Genomic DNA, 16,094 nt, shown 5'->3' with positions numbered 1-16,094 from the left:
TAACACCGGTGTCTCGACTACACCACCTTGCTCACACCAGCGCAGCCCCAAAGAGTCAGAGGTTGTGACACCCTGACAAAACACGTGTCAGCTGTTTTTTCTACGCTGAGTGATTTACAGCACAAAGAAAATTTAAAGAAACATGGAACAACTCCTCCAATTGTTATTTATGGAACTTTTTATATGGACTTACTCTTAAAGAATTTTTTCTATATCTACTATTGTATATGAGTGCCCGGGACTTGGTTGTAAGTATGCACACATCCACAAGATGAGAGATCTGTTCGTTGGGAAATTCCTCTACATCTGATAATGTAGGATGCCATGATAAAACCAAAAAGAGTTCACAGGAAACCCAGGGCTCAATTGAAAAGCATTATAAATCTAGACCACTTCCATTGGCTACAATATGGGGTATGAAATACCCCTTATTATAACGGTTAATGGTTAATACAATACAAAATGTATTCAGTTGCATAAAGCAAACTCACATGAATTTTACTAACAAAGAGCTGGGATTCATCAAACAAATGGCAAAGGATTGCACTGATAGATACTTTTTGCATGGTGGACAAAGGAGGTGCTTTAGTAGTTTTGGATGAAGATTGCTACTTGAAAATGTTAATACACATGTATCGGATGAGTCTACATGCATGATTGATGATATCCGTACTAAGGAATTTTCCAACTTTTCGGAATTATTCTGAAAAACGCCTTGGTTAGAGGCATTCTATCAGAAACTGACAATAGATACCTAATCCAGCAATACCCCAAGACACCCACAATATACATGTAACTGAAAATTCCCCAAAGTTGTAAACAATCCACAGTTAAGACCCATAGTGCCTACCAGGAATTCCATCTTCTAACCGATAGGAAAGTATTTGGATCAATATCTTCAACCCAGTGTTAAATCCATGTGTTCCTACATAAAAGACACAACTTGCTTTTTTAACAAACTGTCAACAATTAGGATAAACGAAGATGAAAGAGTAACTCTGTGTGCCATCAACATGGCTCTGTACACATCCTTTCCCCACGACCTGGGACTCATTGCTATAGAAGAAACGTTAATGATTACTAACATTGAAGAGGACTTCAAATTGTTCTTACTGGAACTTATACATTTCCCCTCATACCACAGTTATTTTCACTAGAACAACGCATTTTACCTTCAATTTACTGGAACTTCAAAGGGCATTTGGTGCAGCTCCTTGTTAGGCAAATTTGTTAAGAAGAAATTTAAAGAAGATCATATCTTGTCCATAGAGAATTGGCAAAAGAATCTGGCAGCACACTGGAGATACATCAAGCAGTCCATCCGCATTTGTATAGCGCAGCACTGTCCACCCCTAGGGTTATCTTGGCGCTGCAGATGCTACATCAGAATAAAGGAAAAGAAACAATCAGAAAGAGGCAAAATAAAGGTAAAAAATCTGAAGAAAGAAGCAAAATAAAAGTCAGAAAAGAGAAGAAACACTCAAAATAGAGGGCAGGAGCGAGCAGAGAAGAGGTAGAAAAACCAATGGCAGCAGAGAGAAACTATCTGCGGGCAAGCTGGACAGGAGGGCCGTCGTTGCGGGAGCTGGCATGAGGACCAGGGGCAGTTGGTGCATGTGGGCAAAAGGGGCAGTGGCCTGCCACACAGGTGAGAAAGAGGAGAAGGATAAAACTCCCAAGCAGCCCAGTGAAAGGACTGGCTGCTCCATCAGGTGCAAGATGTGTGTTTTTTTGTTTTTGTATTAGGGCATGCCACTGCACCTGTGAAGAGCGAGATTTTCACTCGCCCCTGAGGCACAAGTAGGAGTGCCGGCGTCATTAAAGGGGTGTGGCCTCTTGTTAGTGCCAGTGGTACGATCGGCACGTGGGTGATATGTTTGTGGCCCTGGGTGTGGCCAACTCGGTGCCATTGGTTTCAATGGTTGGGGGCAGGACAGACCAGCACATTCAAGGCAGTAGTGGGTGGAGCAGGTTTGGAGGAAAGTCATGAGCTCCACCCTCTTTTTTCATTTTGCTCACTGTTGGTTGGACTTTGTGAGGGGCTGGGGAGGAGTCCAGGAAGGAGACTAACTCACCGGCTCCTCCCCAGCCCTCCATAACATCCAATCAGCAGTAAGTAGACGCTCGGAAGAAGAAATGATTAGTACTTGTTTCTTCCGTAAGGGTCTTGTTGCCGCATGTGAAGTGCACCTAGAGAGTCCCTCGCTCATGTAGTGAGTGCCCCGGTCTAGGCTATAAGGCCTACTGCTGTATGCTAGCTCTTTGCACGAAGCTAAGTAATGGCAGCAGTATGTAGCGAGAGTCAAAGCAGTTGAACAGGTAATTACGCCCTACCGCTTTAAAATTTCACCAGCCGCCACTGATGAGGACATGGATGACGTATTCCTTTAATGGAAAAGTACCAGAAAAGTTAGTCTGAGTCCAACACTATTTTTGAATGTGGAAATCACCCTAAACGAGGATATAATCAGCACTAACATTGACATAAAATCCACTGACCCCAACAATCTCTTGCATTTCAACAGCTTTCATCAATGTGCCTTAGAAAACATGTATCATACTCACCACTACTATGCATAAAGAGGATTCCTTCAAACAAAGACAAATATGAACAAGGAAAACCCAAAAGAAAGGGAATACCCAGACAACATCATTCAGGAAGCAGCCACAAGAGGGAACAGCAAAAGCAGGAAAAGAGACTCATCGAGAGCGGTATTTATGTCTAAACATTCCACTAGAAGTACCAAAATATGAAAAATAATTCTAAAACATTGGCCACGGCTACCAATAGAACAGGATTTACGATCTAGGAACTTGAAAGAACTACTACACTCAAGGATGATGATGATAAACAGGAGAACCCAGAAAACGGATACAAAGGCACTAATCCATGTTTACACTGCAGTAAATGCAACAATATAATCAAAGGCACAGAGATAACCCATCCCTCTCAAGAAACTTAAAGTCAATTAAGAACCAATGCTACTTGTGAATCGAAAAATCAGATCTACATGTTGAAATGTCCATGTGGTTTACAGCGAAGAATCAAAGTTAGAATAACCAAGCACAAAAGTAATGTTCAAACAAAAAATCTACAGTAGCTGTGCATTTTAACACCAATGGACATAACATCAGTCCACTAAGATTCACCATATTGGAAACTCAAAATTCGGAATGATATTGACAACAGAAATGAACTATTATGCAAATAACATTACTGGCTAAATACATTTTTGGTCTTTAGTGACATTCCTACAGTCAGTAGATTAATAGCATCATTCAGGTTCTGATGGTTGATTTTTCACAAATGACTTCTTGCTCACTTCAGCATGGCCTTCTCTTTCTGCTGGCTTCTTAGCTTCTCTAACTGGCAAAGAATGACAAGGTGCGGAATCACGACAACTCCCCAAATTGCATTATTAGATTGGGTGGTGCGGTGGCGGGTGAAAGGCCTGGGTCTAGAAGCAAGCAGGAAGCGGAACAGGGAGATTGGGGCAAAGGTTGCTTTGGTACTGCAGGGATGTTGAAGCTGCTGGAGAAACCTCTGGTCATTCAGGGCGTACAGGTAAGAGTACCTGTGTCGAGAGGAAGCTAAAGATAGCCCATGCTTGTTTGTAGTTCAGCGCACACACCTAGGACAACAAACCGTGTTCCATTAAATTGCAGCAAAGCCACATTTGCTTCAAACATTAAAAAGGTGACATAATGTTATTTTTGGATTTAACTGCATTAATAAGTTGCACAGTTTTAAGGTACTAATTACTTATTACCTATTCATAGGTTGATTTGAAACATTGGTTATTGTAAGTATTGTTCTTAATTAAACTCTGTGTAGAACCTGTTGCAATGGGTTAATTGCTGATTCCGAAAACCCTTTATTTGAAGATCACTGAAGAATTAGAAAAAGTGAAGCAGGAGATGGAAGAGAAAGGAAGTAGTATGACAGATGGAGGTAAGTGCCTTTTGATCATGTACTTTTGAAAGTGGGTATGTTCTGAAATCAGATGGGCATTTCTGAGGGAATCAACTACTAGTGAAGAGACACCATCACTTCATCATGATAATTAAAGTTTTGTTTTTCAGTTAACACCAACAAATAACCGATAAAACACCACTGAAGGGAATATTTATTTTTCCGTACAAAACAGGTTTTGCTGCACTTTTAGTGCCTTGGGCCCTCTGTTGTCAAACAATATAAACGCACCCCCTACCTGTAAGCACTGTTCTTGGATGGATGCTCCTGCAATTACCCACTTGAGCCACACCAAGTCACTTAATATGCACTTGGAGACACCTGCAAGATACCTGGCCCCTAGCATCTACTTCCACTTCTGTTCTGGCTCACATCATATAGATTCGGATAATTCCATCCTCCTTCACTTACAGCAGAACAGAGCTTTGTTTCTGAAGCTCAGAAAGCAGGCTTTTGGCAGCAAAGATCACTGTGCAATCAGATGCCTCCAGAATAAATGTCTTCCCATAAGGCACCGCAACCAGCAATCCAACGCTTAGGTTTATATTGTGATGGTCTTCAAGTCAGGTTTATAGGAGCTGCATCTTTTTATATAGCAGGATCAGGGGCAATATCATTAACATGTTCAGTGCTCATGTGCCATACAAAGAGGTCCAAAATCTGGTTTTAGTGACCTTGCTCTGCTTTAGTGCATACATTAAGTCAAAAATTATGAGTTTCTGTATAATCTGTAGATAGTACAGCTAGTACTTTCAGGTCTCGACAAATCTACTCGTCCATGCACTATGGCTAGTTTGATTTTATCAGGGTGAGCTATATTTAGGGCCTACTCACCCCTTCTGGCGAAATGGCAAACAGATGTTCTGTTCACTCACAGAGCCTTTAACCCCTCCGCTGGGCTGAACGTTCCGCGCTGGTGCAGAACGTTCTATTGCGCGGGCGGGGCCGGCACGTTCAGCGTACGTGCGCAGCACTACTGAGGTAGTGCACGCGACGTCCGCTAAACGTGCGCAGCATTAAAGGGGTTAAAGATGCCTTTAAATGTTGTTTTTGTCTTGGCACATTTTTTCCATGTTCAAAGACAGAGGTAAAAAATCAGTGTACATCTGCAATTACTTTTGTTTCTCTGACTGAAGTTCCTTGATTTTGTAAAGGGAGCTGTCTGACGAACCTGCTGTACAAAAAGTGTGAATTGAAAGGCTTTAGGATGTCATGTTCTATTCTAACATATTTAAATTGCTCAAAAGTGAATTGTACAAACATTACAAAATACATTTCATTAGTTATGAAATCCCTTGTTTTTGAATTCTGTGATGATTTCTTTTTATAGGGTGAAAACAAATCAAAACACTTTACTTGGTAATGTGCGAAAAATAAATATCTGATAGAGACATCTAGCCGCAGATTCCTTAACTTAGAATATCTCCAGGCGTCAGACTGGATCCGGAAAATTTTCCGCAGAAGCACCACTGCGTGCTGGGGGGCGGCGGCGCCCTGCTCTGCCCTGACGTCATGTCCACAGACATCACGTCAGCCGAGCCATATGTCCCCCTCCCGGCGTGCTGAAGTCAGTTTTCTTCATTTCCGCTTCCGAGCGTGGATCCTGGAATACCAGCAGTTTCTTGGCCTGGTTTTTGGCCTTCTCGACACCTTTGGTGCCGGGTGGAACAGTGTGCAACTGCCTTCCAGCCTTAAGGCTTGTGAAGCCTGTGCGCGTCAGATGTCTGGCACAGATCCGCACCTCATTTGTATGTGGTGCCTCAGCATACATCACAACTCTAAGGACTGTGGCGGCTGTCAGGGGATGAAGCCAAAGTCCTTGAGGGAGCGTCGCATGAAATTGCTAGCCGCACGGATGTCCGGTTCGGCTCTCTCCCGTCGCCGTTCCTCTTCTCTGGTTCGGGCTAGTTCCCAAGGTCGCTCCCGCGATCGACCTGCGACCACAGGTAAGTGTAAGCGCAGGCTTCGCTTACGGAGTTCTTCTTCCACTGCCCGTGCCGCTGCCGCCCATTCCTCTTGCACTGAGCTGGGTAAAGGCAGATGGCAGCCTCACCTTCCGTATCCACCCTTTCCAGGTGTTGGGGCCACGCGTGCCCAAATGGAGGTCTATTGTAAGGCAAGAAAGGCTTGTTTCGAGTCGCCCCCTCTCCCTGGTGCGCCTTCAGGTAGCAGGAACTCATGCCGGTTCCTCATCTGCGGACGTTTCCCTGGCACCGGCTGTGTGTGTCGACGCAACGCCACCAAGCAAGGGCCTAGAGCCCAGCCAACCCCATCAGTCAGTGCATAGCCCTGTGCTGCTTCCTGCGCTGACGTCGGAGGCGGTGCCGACATCGCCCAGATCGACGCCGGGTACTACCCCAGGCTCGACGCAGGCTCCGGCATCTCTTGCTGTGGGATCTGCGTCAGTCTGCATCCAGGTCAAGTCCTCTGTGGAGGTCGTCGACGTCCAGGTGACTCCAATACGACGTCGGGACCTGCGTCGAGTACCTTCCTTGGTGGTTGCCATCCCCCCTGCCCCCCGGCTTCTCGGGCGGCAATAGGTCGCCACTGTGACGTCCGTCGATGCTGCTGCTTTCATTTAGGCCTCCTCATATGGAACCTGATGCTTCCCTAGACTCCCCTGATGAAGGGGCCAGGGTGCATGTACCCTGTGTCGCCTGGCCTTCGGGTTAGTCTCCGGATCCTCCACTCCTCATGTCCAGTGGTAGGATTATTTTTATTTATTTTTTATTTTAGAAGTTTTCTATAGCGCTGACCAGACCCGCGGGTATCGGAGCGCTTTACAGTGGGGGAGGGTACAACAGGGGTAACACAGTAAAGCACAATAAGTCATATAAGAATAACGATTAAAAATTGTTTGGTGTCTGAGGGGCGACATTGAGGTACACAATACAGCACACTAAGTCATACAAAAATAATGATTAAAATTGTTTGGTGCCTGAGGGGGGACTTAGAGGTGGTGACTTAGAGGTAGTCAGTGTTTCAGGATAAGCTTGAGTTCGGGAATGCCCGGTTGAGTTAGAGGGTTTTTAGTAGAGTCTTGAATTCTGGGAAGGATGGGGTAGTTCTGATGTCCACCGGGATGGAGTTCCAAATTTTTGGAGCGTTGCCTGCGAAGGAGCGGGCTGCAGTTTCATGTTTCCGAGTTTTCAGTGGGATGAGTAGGAGGGAGTTTGAGCTTCTGAGAGTTCTGGTTTGGCCAGCTTTCTTGAGCTTAGAGGCTAAGTATTCTGGTTTCCCTGTGTGTAAGGCTTTGTGCGTGAGGCAAGCCGTTCTGAAACTCGCACGTATTTCCACTGGTAGCCATTTTAGGTCTCTGAGTGCGGGGGATATGTGGTTGAATTTCTTTGTACCGGAGACCATTCTGGCAGCTGCATTGAGGGTCGTTTTGAGTGGTGCTAGGTGGGATAGAGCTGTTCCTGAGAGGGTTGCGATCCCGTAGTCCAGTCTGGATAGCACCAGTGATTGGGTGGCTTGTTTGAGATCTTTCTGCGGAATGTGTGGTTTGATTTTGTTGAGGAGTTTCAGATTGAGGAAGGTGCTCTTAGCGGAATTCAGGATGTGGTTCGTCATTGATAGTTTGTGGTCAAGGGTGATTCCCAGTGATTTAACTGATTTAGCTAAAATGGGATTTCCGTCCAGGGCATCAATAGCTTTTATCCATTCACTGGTTTGCGTGTTATCCTCCTTGTTTGAGATGAGGAGGATCTCGGTTTTTCCTTGGTTAAGTTTAAGGTGGTTTGTCGTTAGGCAGTCTTGGACTTCTTTGAGAGTGTTGTTGAGCCTTAGAATGTCATTGAAGGAGGAAGTTTCAATGTAGATCTGTGTGTCGTCTGCATAAAGGTGGAAAGGGATGTTGGCTTTTTTCAGTATGTTGGTGAGTGGTACCATATATATGTTGAACAGTTGCGGAGAGAGAACAGATCCTTGGGGGACCCCTCTGGTCATGGGGAGAGGGTCAGATGTGAAGGATTTGATTTTAACTCTTTGGAAGCGATTCTGAAAGAAGGAGGAGAACCATTGAAGGACCACATTGTCCGCACCTGCTCGTTCTTTGAGGGTCTTGATGAGCAGCTTGTGGTCTACCGTGTCAAAGGCCGTCGACAGGTCAAGGAGGATTAGCCTTCAACTGTCTCCTACTGACAGTTTATTATCACCTACACAGATGGCAAATGAGTCTAGTGCTGCCTTCGCACGGGCTATTCATTGGGCGGCTGTTGTGCTTGGCCTTCAGCCTCCTATGGGGCCTTTGCTTTTTGATCCTTTATTGGATCTGCTCCATTTGGAGCCTATTGAAGTTGAACCTTTGCTGCCCTTTAGGGGTTCGATACTTGACGTCCTCCGTGACACTTGGTCAAGGCCATCTTCGGGTGACCCCCTTGAGCGCGCTATTGCTCGTAGGCACCACCCTGCTCTGGGTGATCCTCTCTGTTTGTCTCGTCACGCAACTGCTCAGGGCCTGGTTGTTCAGGCAGCTTTTAATTTGCAGTCTTTACCATTGTTACCTCCCTCCAGGGAATCTAGGTGCCTGGATGATTGTGGTCGCCTGCTTTTCGCTTCTGCTAGCGCAGGTGTCCGGGCCTTAAATACAGCCATTCCCAGTGGAGCTTTAGAGTAAGCTTCAGAGGGAGTGTGGTATAAAAATCACCGGCTTGCTGTCAGCTTCTCCCTCCCTCACCCAGTGGCTGATCTAAATGGCATTCAGTTACATGATGCCAGGGGCAGGGCGGAGGATGCCACTGGGCACTACTGCAATATATTGTTCTCCTTGTGTGACTCCTGTAATGGAGTATTTCATTGTTTTGGGAGACTCCAGGGTTGTACGGCACATCTGCAGCTAACAACTGTGTCTGTACACTTTGCAAGCAGCCACTTGTAACTGATTGACAGTTACTTGACAAATTGTATGCCCCTCCAGTAATGTTAGTTCATTTGCAGAGGCCAGGCTATGTTTCCCTTACAAAGGATCTCGGCCTGCTTCTCCTTCACGCCGGTACAACTGATCAGAGAAAAAAAGGCTACCACGTCAATAGCATTAATATTCTCAAGCAACTAGGATTACCAGAGAATTGATGCAGCTCTTTTCTTTCTAATACAGCACACACTTTTTGTACCCGATTTATCCTGCTGTACTCCTGTGTAGGCTTTGCCTGCACAGCGCTGTGCTTGTGAAATGTTTTGTATTAAATATATCCAAAAAAGGGCTTAAATCCCTCCCTCTGTCTTTCATTGCTTTTCATTGGTTCCTGTGCTTGCCATTTAGTTTGCCTCCTTTCTATTGGCTGTAGCACACTGTTTCCTCGTGCTGTTCCTCTTGTGTGCATCTCATATCAGGTTCTAAGGGTCAAAGACTGTTTCCATCTGCTTTTCTGGAACTATTTTAAAGGTTTTTACCTCCACATTCAGAGCGTCCATTTACAGCGTCTGGCTGCACGCTTTTCAAGTTCTCAATGGCCCCCCCATTCATACTAACTGCATGTGCTCTTCTCTTATTTTTAGCTTTGTCACGTGTATTGCATCGCGACCGGTAGATTCAGTAATCTTAAGTTCCTTGTGGTCTGAAATGCGCCGAACAAGTGGTGTCTCTATTGTGACAGCCGGACATCTAGGGATCCAGAAGGATCAATCATGCTTGTGCCGCTCAACTGATCAAGTGCAGATCACCACTTCCTCACTGTCTGTCAGTCTCCACTTCTTCCTTTTTTTGTTTTTTTACCAGTCTCCATAGTGTATTTCTCCTCTTCTAATTTCTGCCTTCTGTTTCTCTTGAAACTAGGCCTTACTACTACTTCCTTTTTTTTTTACTGCTGCATCGAAAATGCGAGGCAATCCTGAAGCCTAGCAAGCACAATCCAGACCGTCTAGGGGCGTTGACGACGAACCTGGCTGCAGCGTTCTGCACAACTTGCAGACGTTGAACCAACCTCTTGTTTATGCCTAGATAAAGAGCATTGCAATAATCTAGGCGTGAAGATATAAGGGCCACCGCAAGTTGTTTTCTGGAGTCCAGGGAAAGATAGTTTGACAGTTTACGTAGGATCCTTAGGACCCCGCAGCAGGTGGAGACGGTTCTGTTTACTTGTTTGTCGAGGGAAAGGGTGGTATCAAGTATAACTCCTAGGTTGCGAGCCGCCAGGGTGGGCGTGGGGCATGCTCCAAGGGCAGATGGCCACCAGTCAGCCGACCAGATCTCATGGTTACCTCCGAAGACAAGAACCTCTGTCTTTTCCCCATTTAGTTTGAGGAAATTTTTGGTCATCCACCCTGCTACAGCTTCCATGCAGTTCCTAAAGTTAAATGCCTCGGTCTCCACAGGTTGAGTGAGGGAGACCATGATCTGGGTGTCATCGGCATCTGATAGAACTTCCAATCCAAATGATCTTACTAGCCTGGCAAGTGGGGCCACATATATGTGTTGAAGAGGGTGGGGCTCAAAGATGAGCCCTGCGGGACCCCACATTGCACAGGCTTGGCAGGAGAGAGGAAGTCACCCAGTTTGACCATCTGCATGCGTTGGTTTAGGAACGAGGCTAAGAGGCTTAGGGCGGGCCCATCCACTCCCATCTCACTAAGGCGAGTGATCAGAATAGAAGGGGACAGGGTGTCAAATGTGGCTGTAAGGTCGAGCAGGATCAGGAGAGTAGTCTGACCACTGTCGACCTAAGCGCGGATGTTATTGACCACCACTGTGAGAGCTGACTCCGTGCTGTGCGCCTTCCGGAAGCCATGCTGAGAAGAATCTAGCAGGCAGAAATTATCCAGGAAGGCGCTAAGATGGGAGTTAAGGTGGGCCTCGAGATTCTTGGCAGGAGCTGGAAGCAGGGATATCGGACGGAGGTTTTTTAAGATGGTAGGATCTAGGGAGGCTTTTTTCAGGAGTGGCTTGACTGTGGCCATTTTCCAAGATGCAGCAAAAACGCCCTTGGAGATTGCTTGATTCATGATTTGAAGAAAAGGGGGCAGCAGAACCTCTCTACACTCTTTCAAGGTTTTTAGAGGACAGGGGTCAAGGGGGGATCCAGATTTAAGTTTATCCAGGAGTTGATAAAGGAGTTCCAGAGTCAAAGGAGGAAAATTAGTCATACTGCCACTCTGGCTGGCAGCTTCATTACATGTTGTGTAACGTGGTTCTTTTAGTTCCCGACAGTGTCAGACATTTTGGAGTTTTGTCCTGGCACCTGCGTGTCTTAAGCAGCTGGACACTGCTGGGTATTCATTAGCCTTTGTGTTATTGCATAGTTGCCACCTACCAGGATTTACACGGTTTGTTCCATCACGTAGTGTGTGCTTATTGCTTATGTTTGGCACAATGGAAAATAAAGTGAGTGTAATCTTTAAGAACAAGTTTGTATTACTTCCAGACCAGTCTCACTCAGTGTCATGTTCTTCCACACTCAATGGTCGCTTACTCTTTTATTTACCAATATTTGGTACTTTCATTATTGTTTCTCATTGGGTGTCCTGCAAGGTTGTGCTGCTATCACACATCATTCACTCGCCTATGAATTGCATATACCTCCATCACTCGCTCATCCAGCCATTTACTCGTTCTCACACCCTGCCACGCCATTACAAATAAACTTACAGATCAATGAAGGAACACTTTCACTTAAAAACTGGCCAGGCATGTTTAATTGCCAATGGTTCTTTTGTAGGTACATCCTCTTCAATCATAGCTTCCACTATGCCCAAAGAAAAACATTCAAGCATCTCCTGACCATTTTTCTTCACAAACCATACTTTTGCTTTTGATTTGTGATTGTGCTCCTTAAATGCATGACCTGGTTTCTCCTTTTCCACCTTTCAGAATCCACTGGATCTATCCCTGTCTTCATCCTCCAGCTCCAACTTTAGAGTTATGTTGATACTTTAGAGTCTTCTCAAGATGACAAAAAAAGTCTCGAGGATGTTTGTCATATTTAAAGTATAGCATGCGTTCACTGGAACGTAAAGAGTATGTATTTATTAGGAGGGGAACGCAAGTTAGACTTTGTAAGTCTGGAATGAGGCCCAAAAATGTTGCAAAGTGATGCTAGTTTGTTCAGTAGTTTTCTGAAAGTAAATGCTATGTTACCTTGTTTTACAGCACCTCTGGTTAAGATAAAACAGGCTTTAACAAAGCTGAAACAAGAGACCACTCAGATGGACATTAGAATCGGTGTGGTGGAACATACATTGCTCCAGTCGAAGCTGAAGGAAAAATCAAACATGACTCGAGATATGCACGCTACGAGTATACCAGAATCTTCATTAGGGGTGTACTAATTTAACTTATGTAAATACAATTATAATATTTTTTTGGAGCTGTAAATATGTTTACTTTTGTCAAAGTATTTATGCAGCATTTGTAAACCTTTAAATCTATTCAAAAGTATATTTGTGTTTTGATTTATAATGTAATTTTCCATAGAACTTTGAGGGTTCCAATTGTTTTCAAATGGTTTGTGATCAGTATGTCCCCAAGTCACAGTAATGTTTTGTGAATTCCTTCAAATTCATAAATCTATTCCAGGCACAGAAAAGAACCTACCAACAGGTTTTATTTTTACCAATTGAACTCTGTGAATCGAACCTTATGTAAATACTTGAGGTCAGCTATTTCAAAAAAATTTTTATAACCTCCTAATAAAATATACAACACCTTGTTTTGCCTTATTTCTCAAGATCATTCTCTCATTTAGAAAAAGTTTTACAATGTATCTTAATCTATGTGAAGAAGACTGAAGATATATGATATCACCTCAAAACTTGCAACTACACACCCCATTAACAGTGCACAAGTCAGTGGGATCATTTGATAAAGCTCACATCTGGGTAGTTATCTGCCTCTTCATTAGGCTAACAGAGACTCGTGACAAAGGCCTGTTACACCAGAAAACATACTGGTTCTCGCAAAAGAGACTTTTCACTCCTGAAGCCCTCTTTACCTTGATGAGACCTTTTGTAAGAAGCTGGCTCTTTATGTAGTATCCCAAAAGAGGTATACTGCACAAAGAGTCCAGGTATTCCCTTACTAGTGGACAGGGGCTTGCTCTAGCAATACCAAGGTGCTCTTTTAGGCGGTAGTGTGATCGAGCAGCCATAAACTTATCAGAGAGGAGTATTAGGCATCAGTTGTTCACATCAATAAGGAGAACCACACCAACTTATATAAATAACACTCATCTTTATATACCTTTAGGCACCAAGGTCACCAAAATCAGGTAAGTACTTTTTAAAGTAGCCGATTTATAGAGAACAGGTTTTTGATACTTTAAATCGTAATTGAAGCATGTCGCAGCAATATTAACCTAGGAGGAAAACATATACTGCATAAGGTCTAAGGTCACTTAATAATGACTTAAGTGACACTTCCCCAGATCCAAGACAGCACCAACAGGTCACCTCAGGAGGCACTGGGGCATCCGGGTGGAGAGGTGAGTTTTTCATCGTTAGGTTATTTTGATTCTGTAATCTTGATTGAAGCACTTCTCTGTAATGTTATCTTGAGGAAAAACATGTATTGTATTCGGACACTCAGCAGCAACTTACGGGACCAATCTTTTTGACTTAAGGTGAGCATGAGGCAAGGTCCAACAGCGCTAGGGCGGCCAGGTACAGTGGTGCAAAACAGCGTTGATGCTCAGTGTTATCCAGTCGGGATTGGTCCAGTCACAGGGAGGCTGGATGTTGGGATTGAGAGGTCAGTCCAGCTGAACCAAAGAGTGGGTTAAAATCTTGCGATGTTGGAGGACGTGCGGACACCTTTGGTCCTCTTCTCCTTGGGCCCGGGTGGCTGGGTGCAGAGGGCCTTTGGGATGTTGGTTTCTTCATCCGGTAAGACTCACGGAATGAGGGGGGCTGCAGATGAGACTGCAGGCAGCATCTGAGAGTTCACGAGGGGGAAAACCAAAGTGGACGCTGTCTCACCGGGGCTTGGGAACCATGCTGACACCATTGGCCACCATAGGACTCCCATAAATACTGAATTTAGGAGAGTGTGGGTTTGTAGCCTATGGGCAACCTACCCTTGGGATCCCTATACCCCCTTTATGACCACTTCCTAAGGGAGGTAGTCTTAACCCTATCCCAGAATTCCTGATTTAGTCATAACCAAGATGGCTAACTTTGAAAAGTCTCCTCCACTTCAAGTAGCCCGCCTTAGGGGTGGCACCAGCCTGTGGGTAGCTCTGGACAAAGTGGGTTAGGTTCTTCTCTAGGGAGTGAAACCACATTTGCATACCATCCCATGCCTTGGAATGCTAATCTGCTGGTCATCCTGTGAGAGGAGGTGTACCATACCCCCTGCCCGAGCAAGCTTGGTTTATGGCCACCGGAGAGCAAAAGTCCTCACCTTTCGGTGTCAGAAACTCGTCTCTGGTTGCAGACTGGCGAAAACCAGTCAGTCAGCACACCAGTGGCTAATAGTTTTTCAGGGGCTACCTCTAAGGTGCCCTCTGTGTGCATGTATCAATGGATCCGACACTGGCATCAGTGTGTGTTCAGTAATTTGAGATTTCTGATAGCAATCATCCCTATTTTTAGTGAAGCTACCATGTAGCTGGGGAACTTGTTTTCACCAGTGTCCAGCACATGTTTTTAGAGTGGCCTCCCTGATCTCTTGTACTGGCAGTAATGGAACTGACCAGCACGGGGGCATAACTGAGCGGTTATGCCCTCACATGTAGTATAGTGTCACTTACCTTAGGGCAGTAAGGCCTGCTGTAGGGGTTACGTACTTAGACTGCATGCAGTATCGGCAGTCAGGGTACACCGGCTGTGTGCCATGTTGTATTTTCACTTTAGTCTGCACCAAGACATGCAGCCTGCAGTGGCAGTTTGCATTAGCTTGGTGAGGGTTCCCTTAGCACAATTCATGCTGCAGCCCTTGGGGACCTTCTTTAGTACCTCAGGCCCGAGGCACCAGGGGTACCATTTACTAAGGACTTACAAAGGGCACTAAAGGTGTCACTAATTGTGAGAAACAATTGCACAGTTTTGGGAAAGAGAAGTTGCAGTGGGAACCTAGTTAGGAGGAACCCAGTCCACTTCCAGTAGAAATCACATCAAATACTAGGCAAAAAGTGGGGGGTGACCATTTCGAAAAGGGCACTTTCCTAAACCTATGGAAACCACACTTGACGAGTGGACTCATCATCTTGTGTAGAAAACTTTAAGAAAGTCCGCCTCACAAAGTGAAATACAATCCTTGCTAGGAAATGGATCACCTACACAATATGGGGAAATATGCTAGCATGGCGATTACCCACCACAAGGGCTTGTGTTCTAAAACAAATAGCAGATGGGGGTGACATATCTTTAATCCCAAAATGATGACATAGATATCTTTCCATCACCTAGTTCTGTTCCCGGGTAAGAAACCGTAACTAGTGAACACCGCCGCATTCAATTCTTGGGCTGGAAACAGTAACAAGGAAGCACACCCCGTCTGTGTAATGTTCTCTGACGCAATTCTAATCTGGTCATATTTAGTCAATTGGCTGTTGGTCAAGTGCTGGGTACGTGTACTCGTCAGCAAGATTTCTACTGAGTGGGACACCATAAAAGTAAAAGGGTGTTCCATGGCAATTGTCTCTCATCTTTCAATGGTGACCCCTGCTTCCACTACAGCTTTAAGGCAACCTGGTAGTCCTGCAGCTATAGGATATGGAGAAGTGTGGCTCACTGGTTAGAGGCGGCAGACCCGTAAGCCAAGAACGGCCCGGGACCAGGGTTCGATTCCCGACGCGGCAGGGTCGTGGACCAGGGTCAGCGGACTCGATAATTCTCGCCTCGGTGCCTACTCTAGTCAGAAACCGCACTCGGCAACTCTGGGCATCAGCTTGCCTCATCTTCACAACGGCCCCCCCAGACCGCCGGGGATGCTTGGTCGCACCTTAGAGATACCCATCAGGGACCATCTCTCAGGGTGAGCCAGGACGGGTTCCCCAGCGGTCGAAGCGTGGAGATACTCCTCCGGGAGTCGATTCCTAGCGCTATATAAACCCACAATTAAATTAAATTAAATTAAATTAAAATAACAGAGAAATAGGCCACACGTATCCATGCATCACCAGGCATCTGTGTAAGCACTTAGAGAGCACTCTCTCAAACAGAAAACGCTTAAAAATGTTATTATAAT

The 16,094-nt window shown here is 45.2% G+C and overlaps 1 protein-coding gene across 2 annotated transcripts in view; it reads left to right on the top strand.

Annotated features, from left to right (window-relative positions):
* LOC144821623 (intraflagellar transport protein 57 homolog) overlaps nt 1-12,618 on the top strand; it is a 99,611-nt gene extending 86,993 nt beyond the window's left edge. Inside the window, exons 10-11 of one of the 2 annotated variants that reach the window (XM_078678862.1) lie at nt 3,886-3,952; nt 12,060-12,618. In XM_078678862.1, the coding sequence (XP_078534988.1) occupies nt 3,886-3,952; nt 12,060-12,238 (246 nt within the window). In that variant the 3' untranslated portion in view covers nt 12,239-12,618. Of the gene's footprint in view, nt 1-3,835; nt 3,953-12,059 lie in introns of those variants that run through there. The other variant, XM_078678863.1, reaches the window with a different exon arrangement.
* Nucleotides 12,619-16,094: the final 3,476 nt, after the last annotated feature.

The sequence above is a fragment of the Lissotriton helveticus genome, chromosome 2_2, assembly GCF_964261635.1.
Source record: "Lissotriton helveticus chromosome 2_2, aLisHel1.1, whole genome shotgun sequence".
Classification (NCBI taxonomy): domain Eukaryota; kingdom Metazoa; phylum Chordata; class Amphibia; order Caudata; family Salamandridae; genus Lissotriton; species Lissotriton helveticus.
This window is presented reverse-complemented; position numbering and strand designations above follow the sequence as displayed.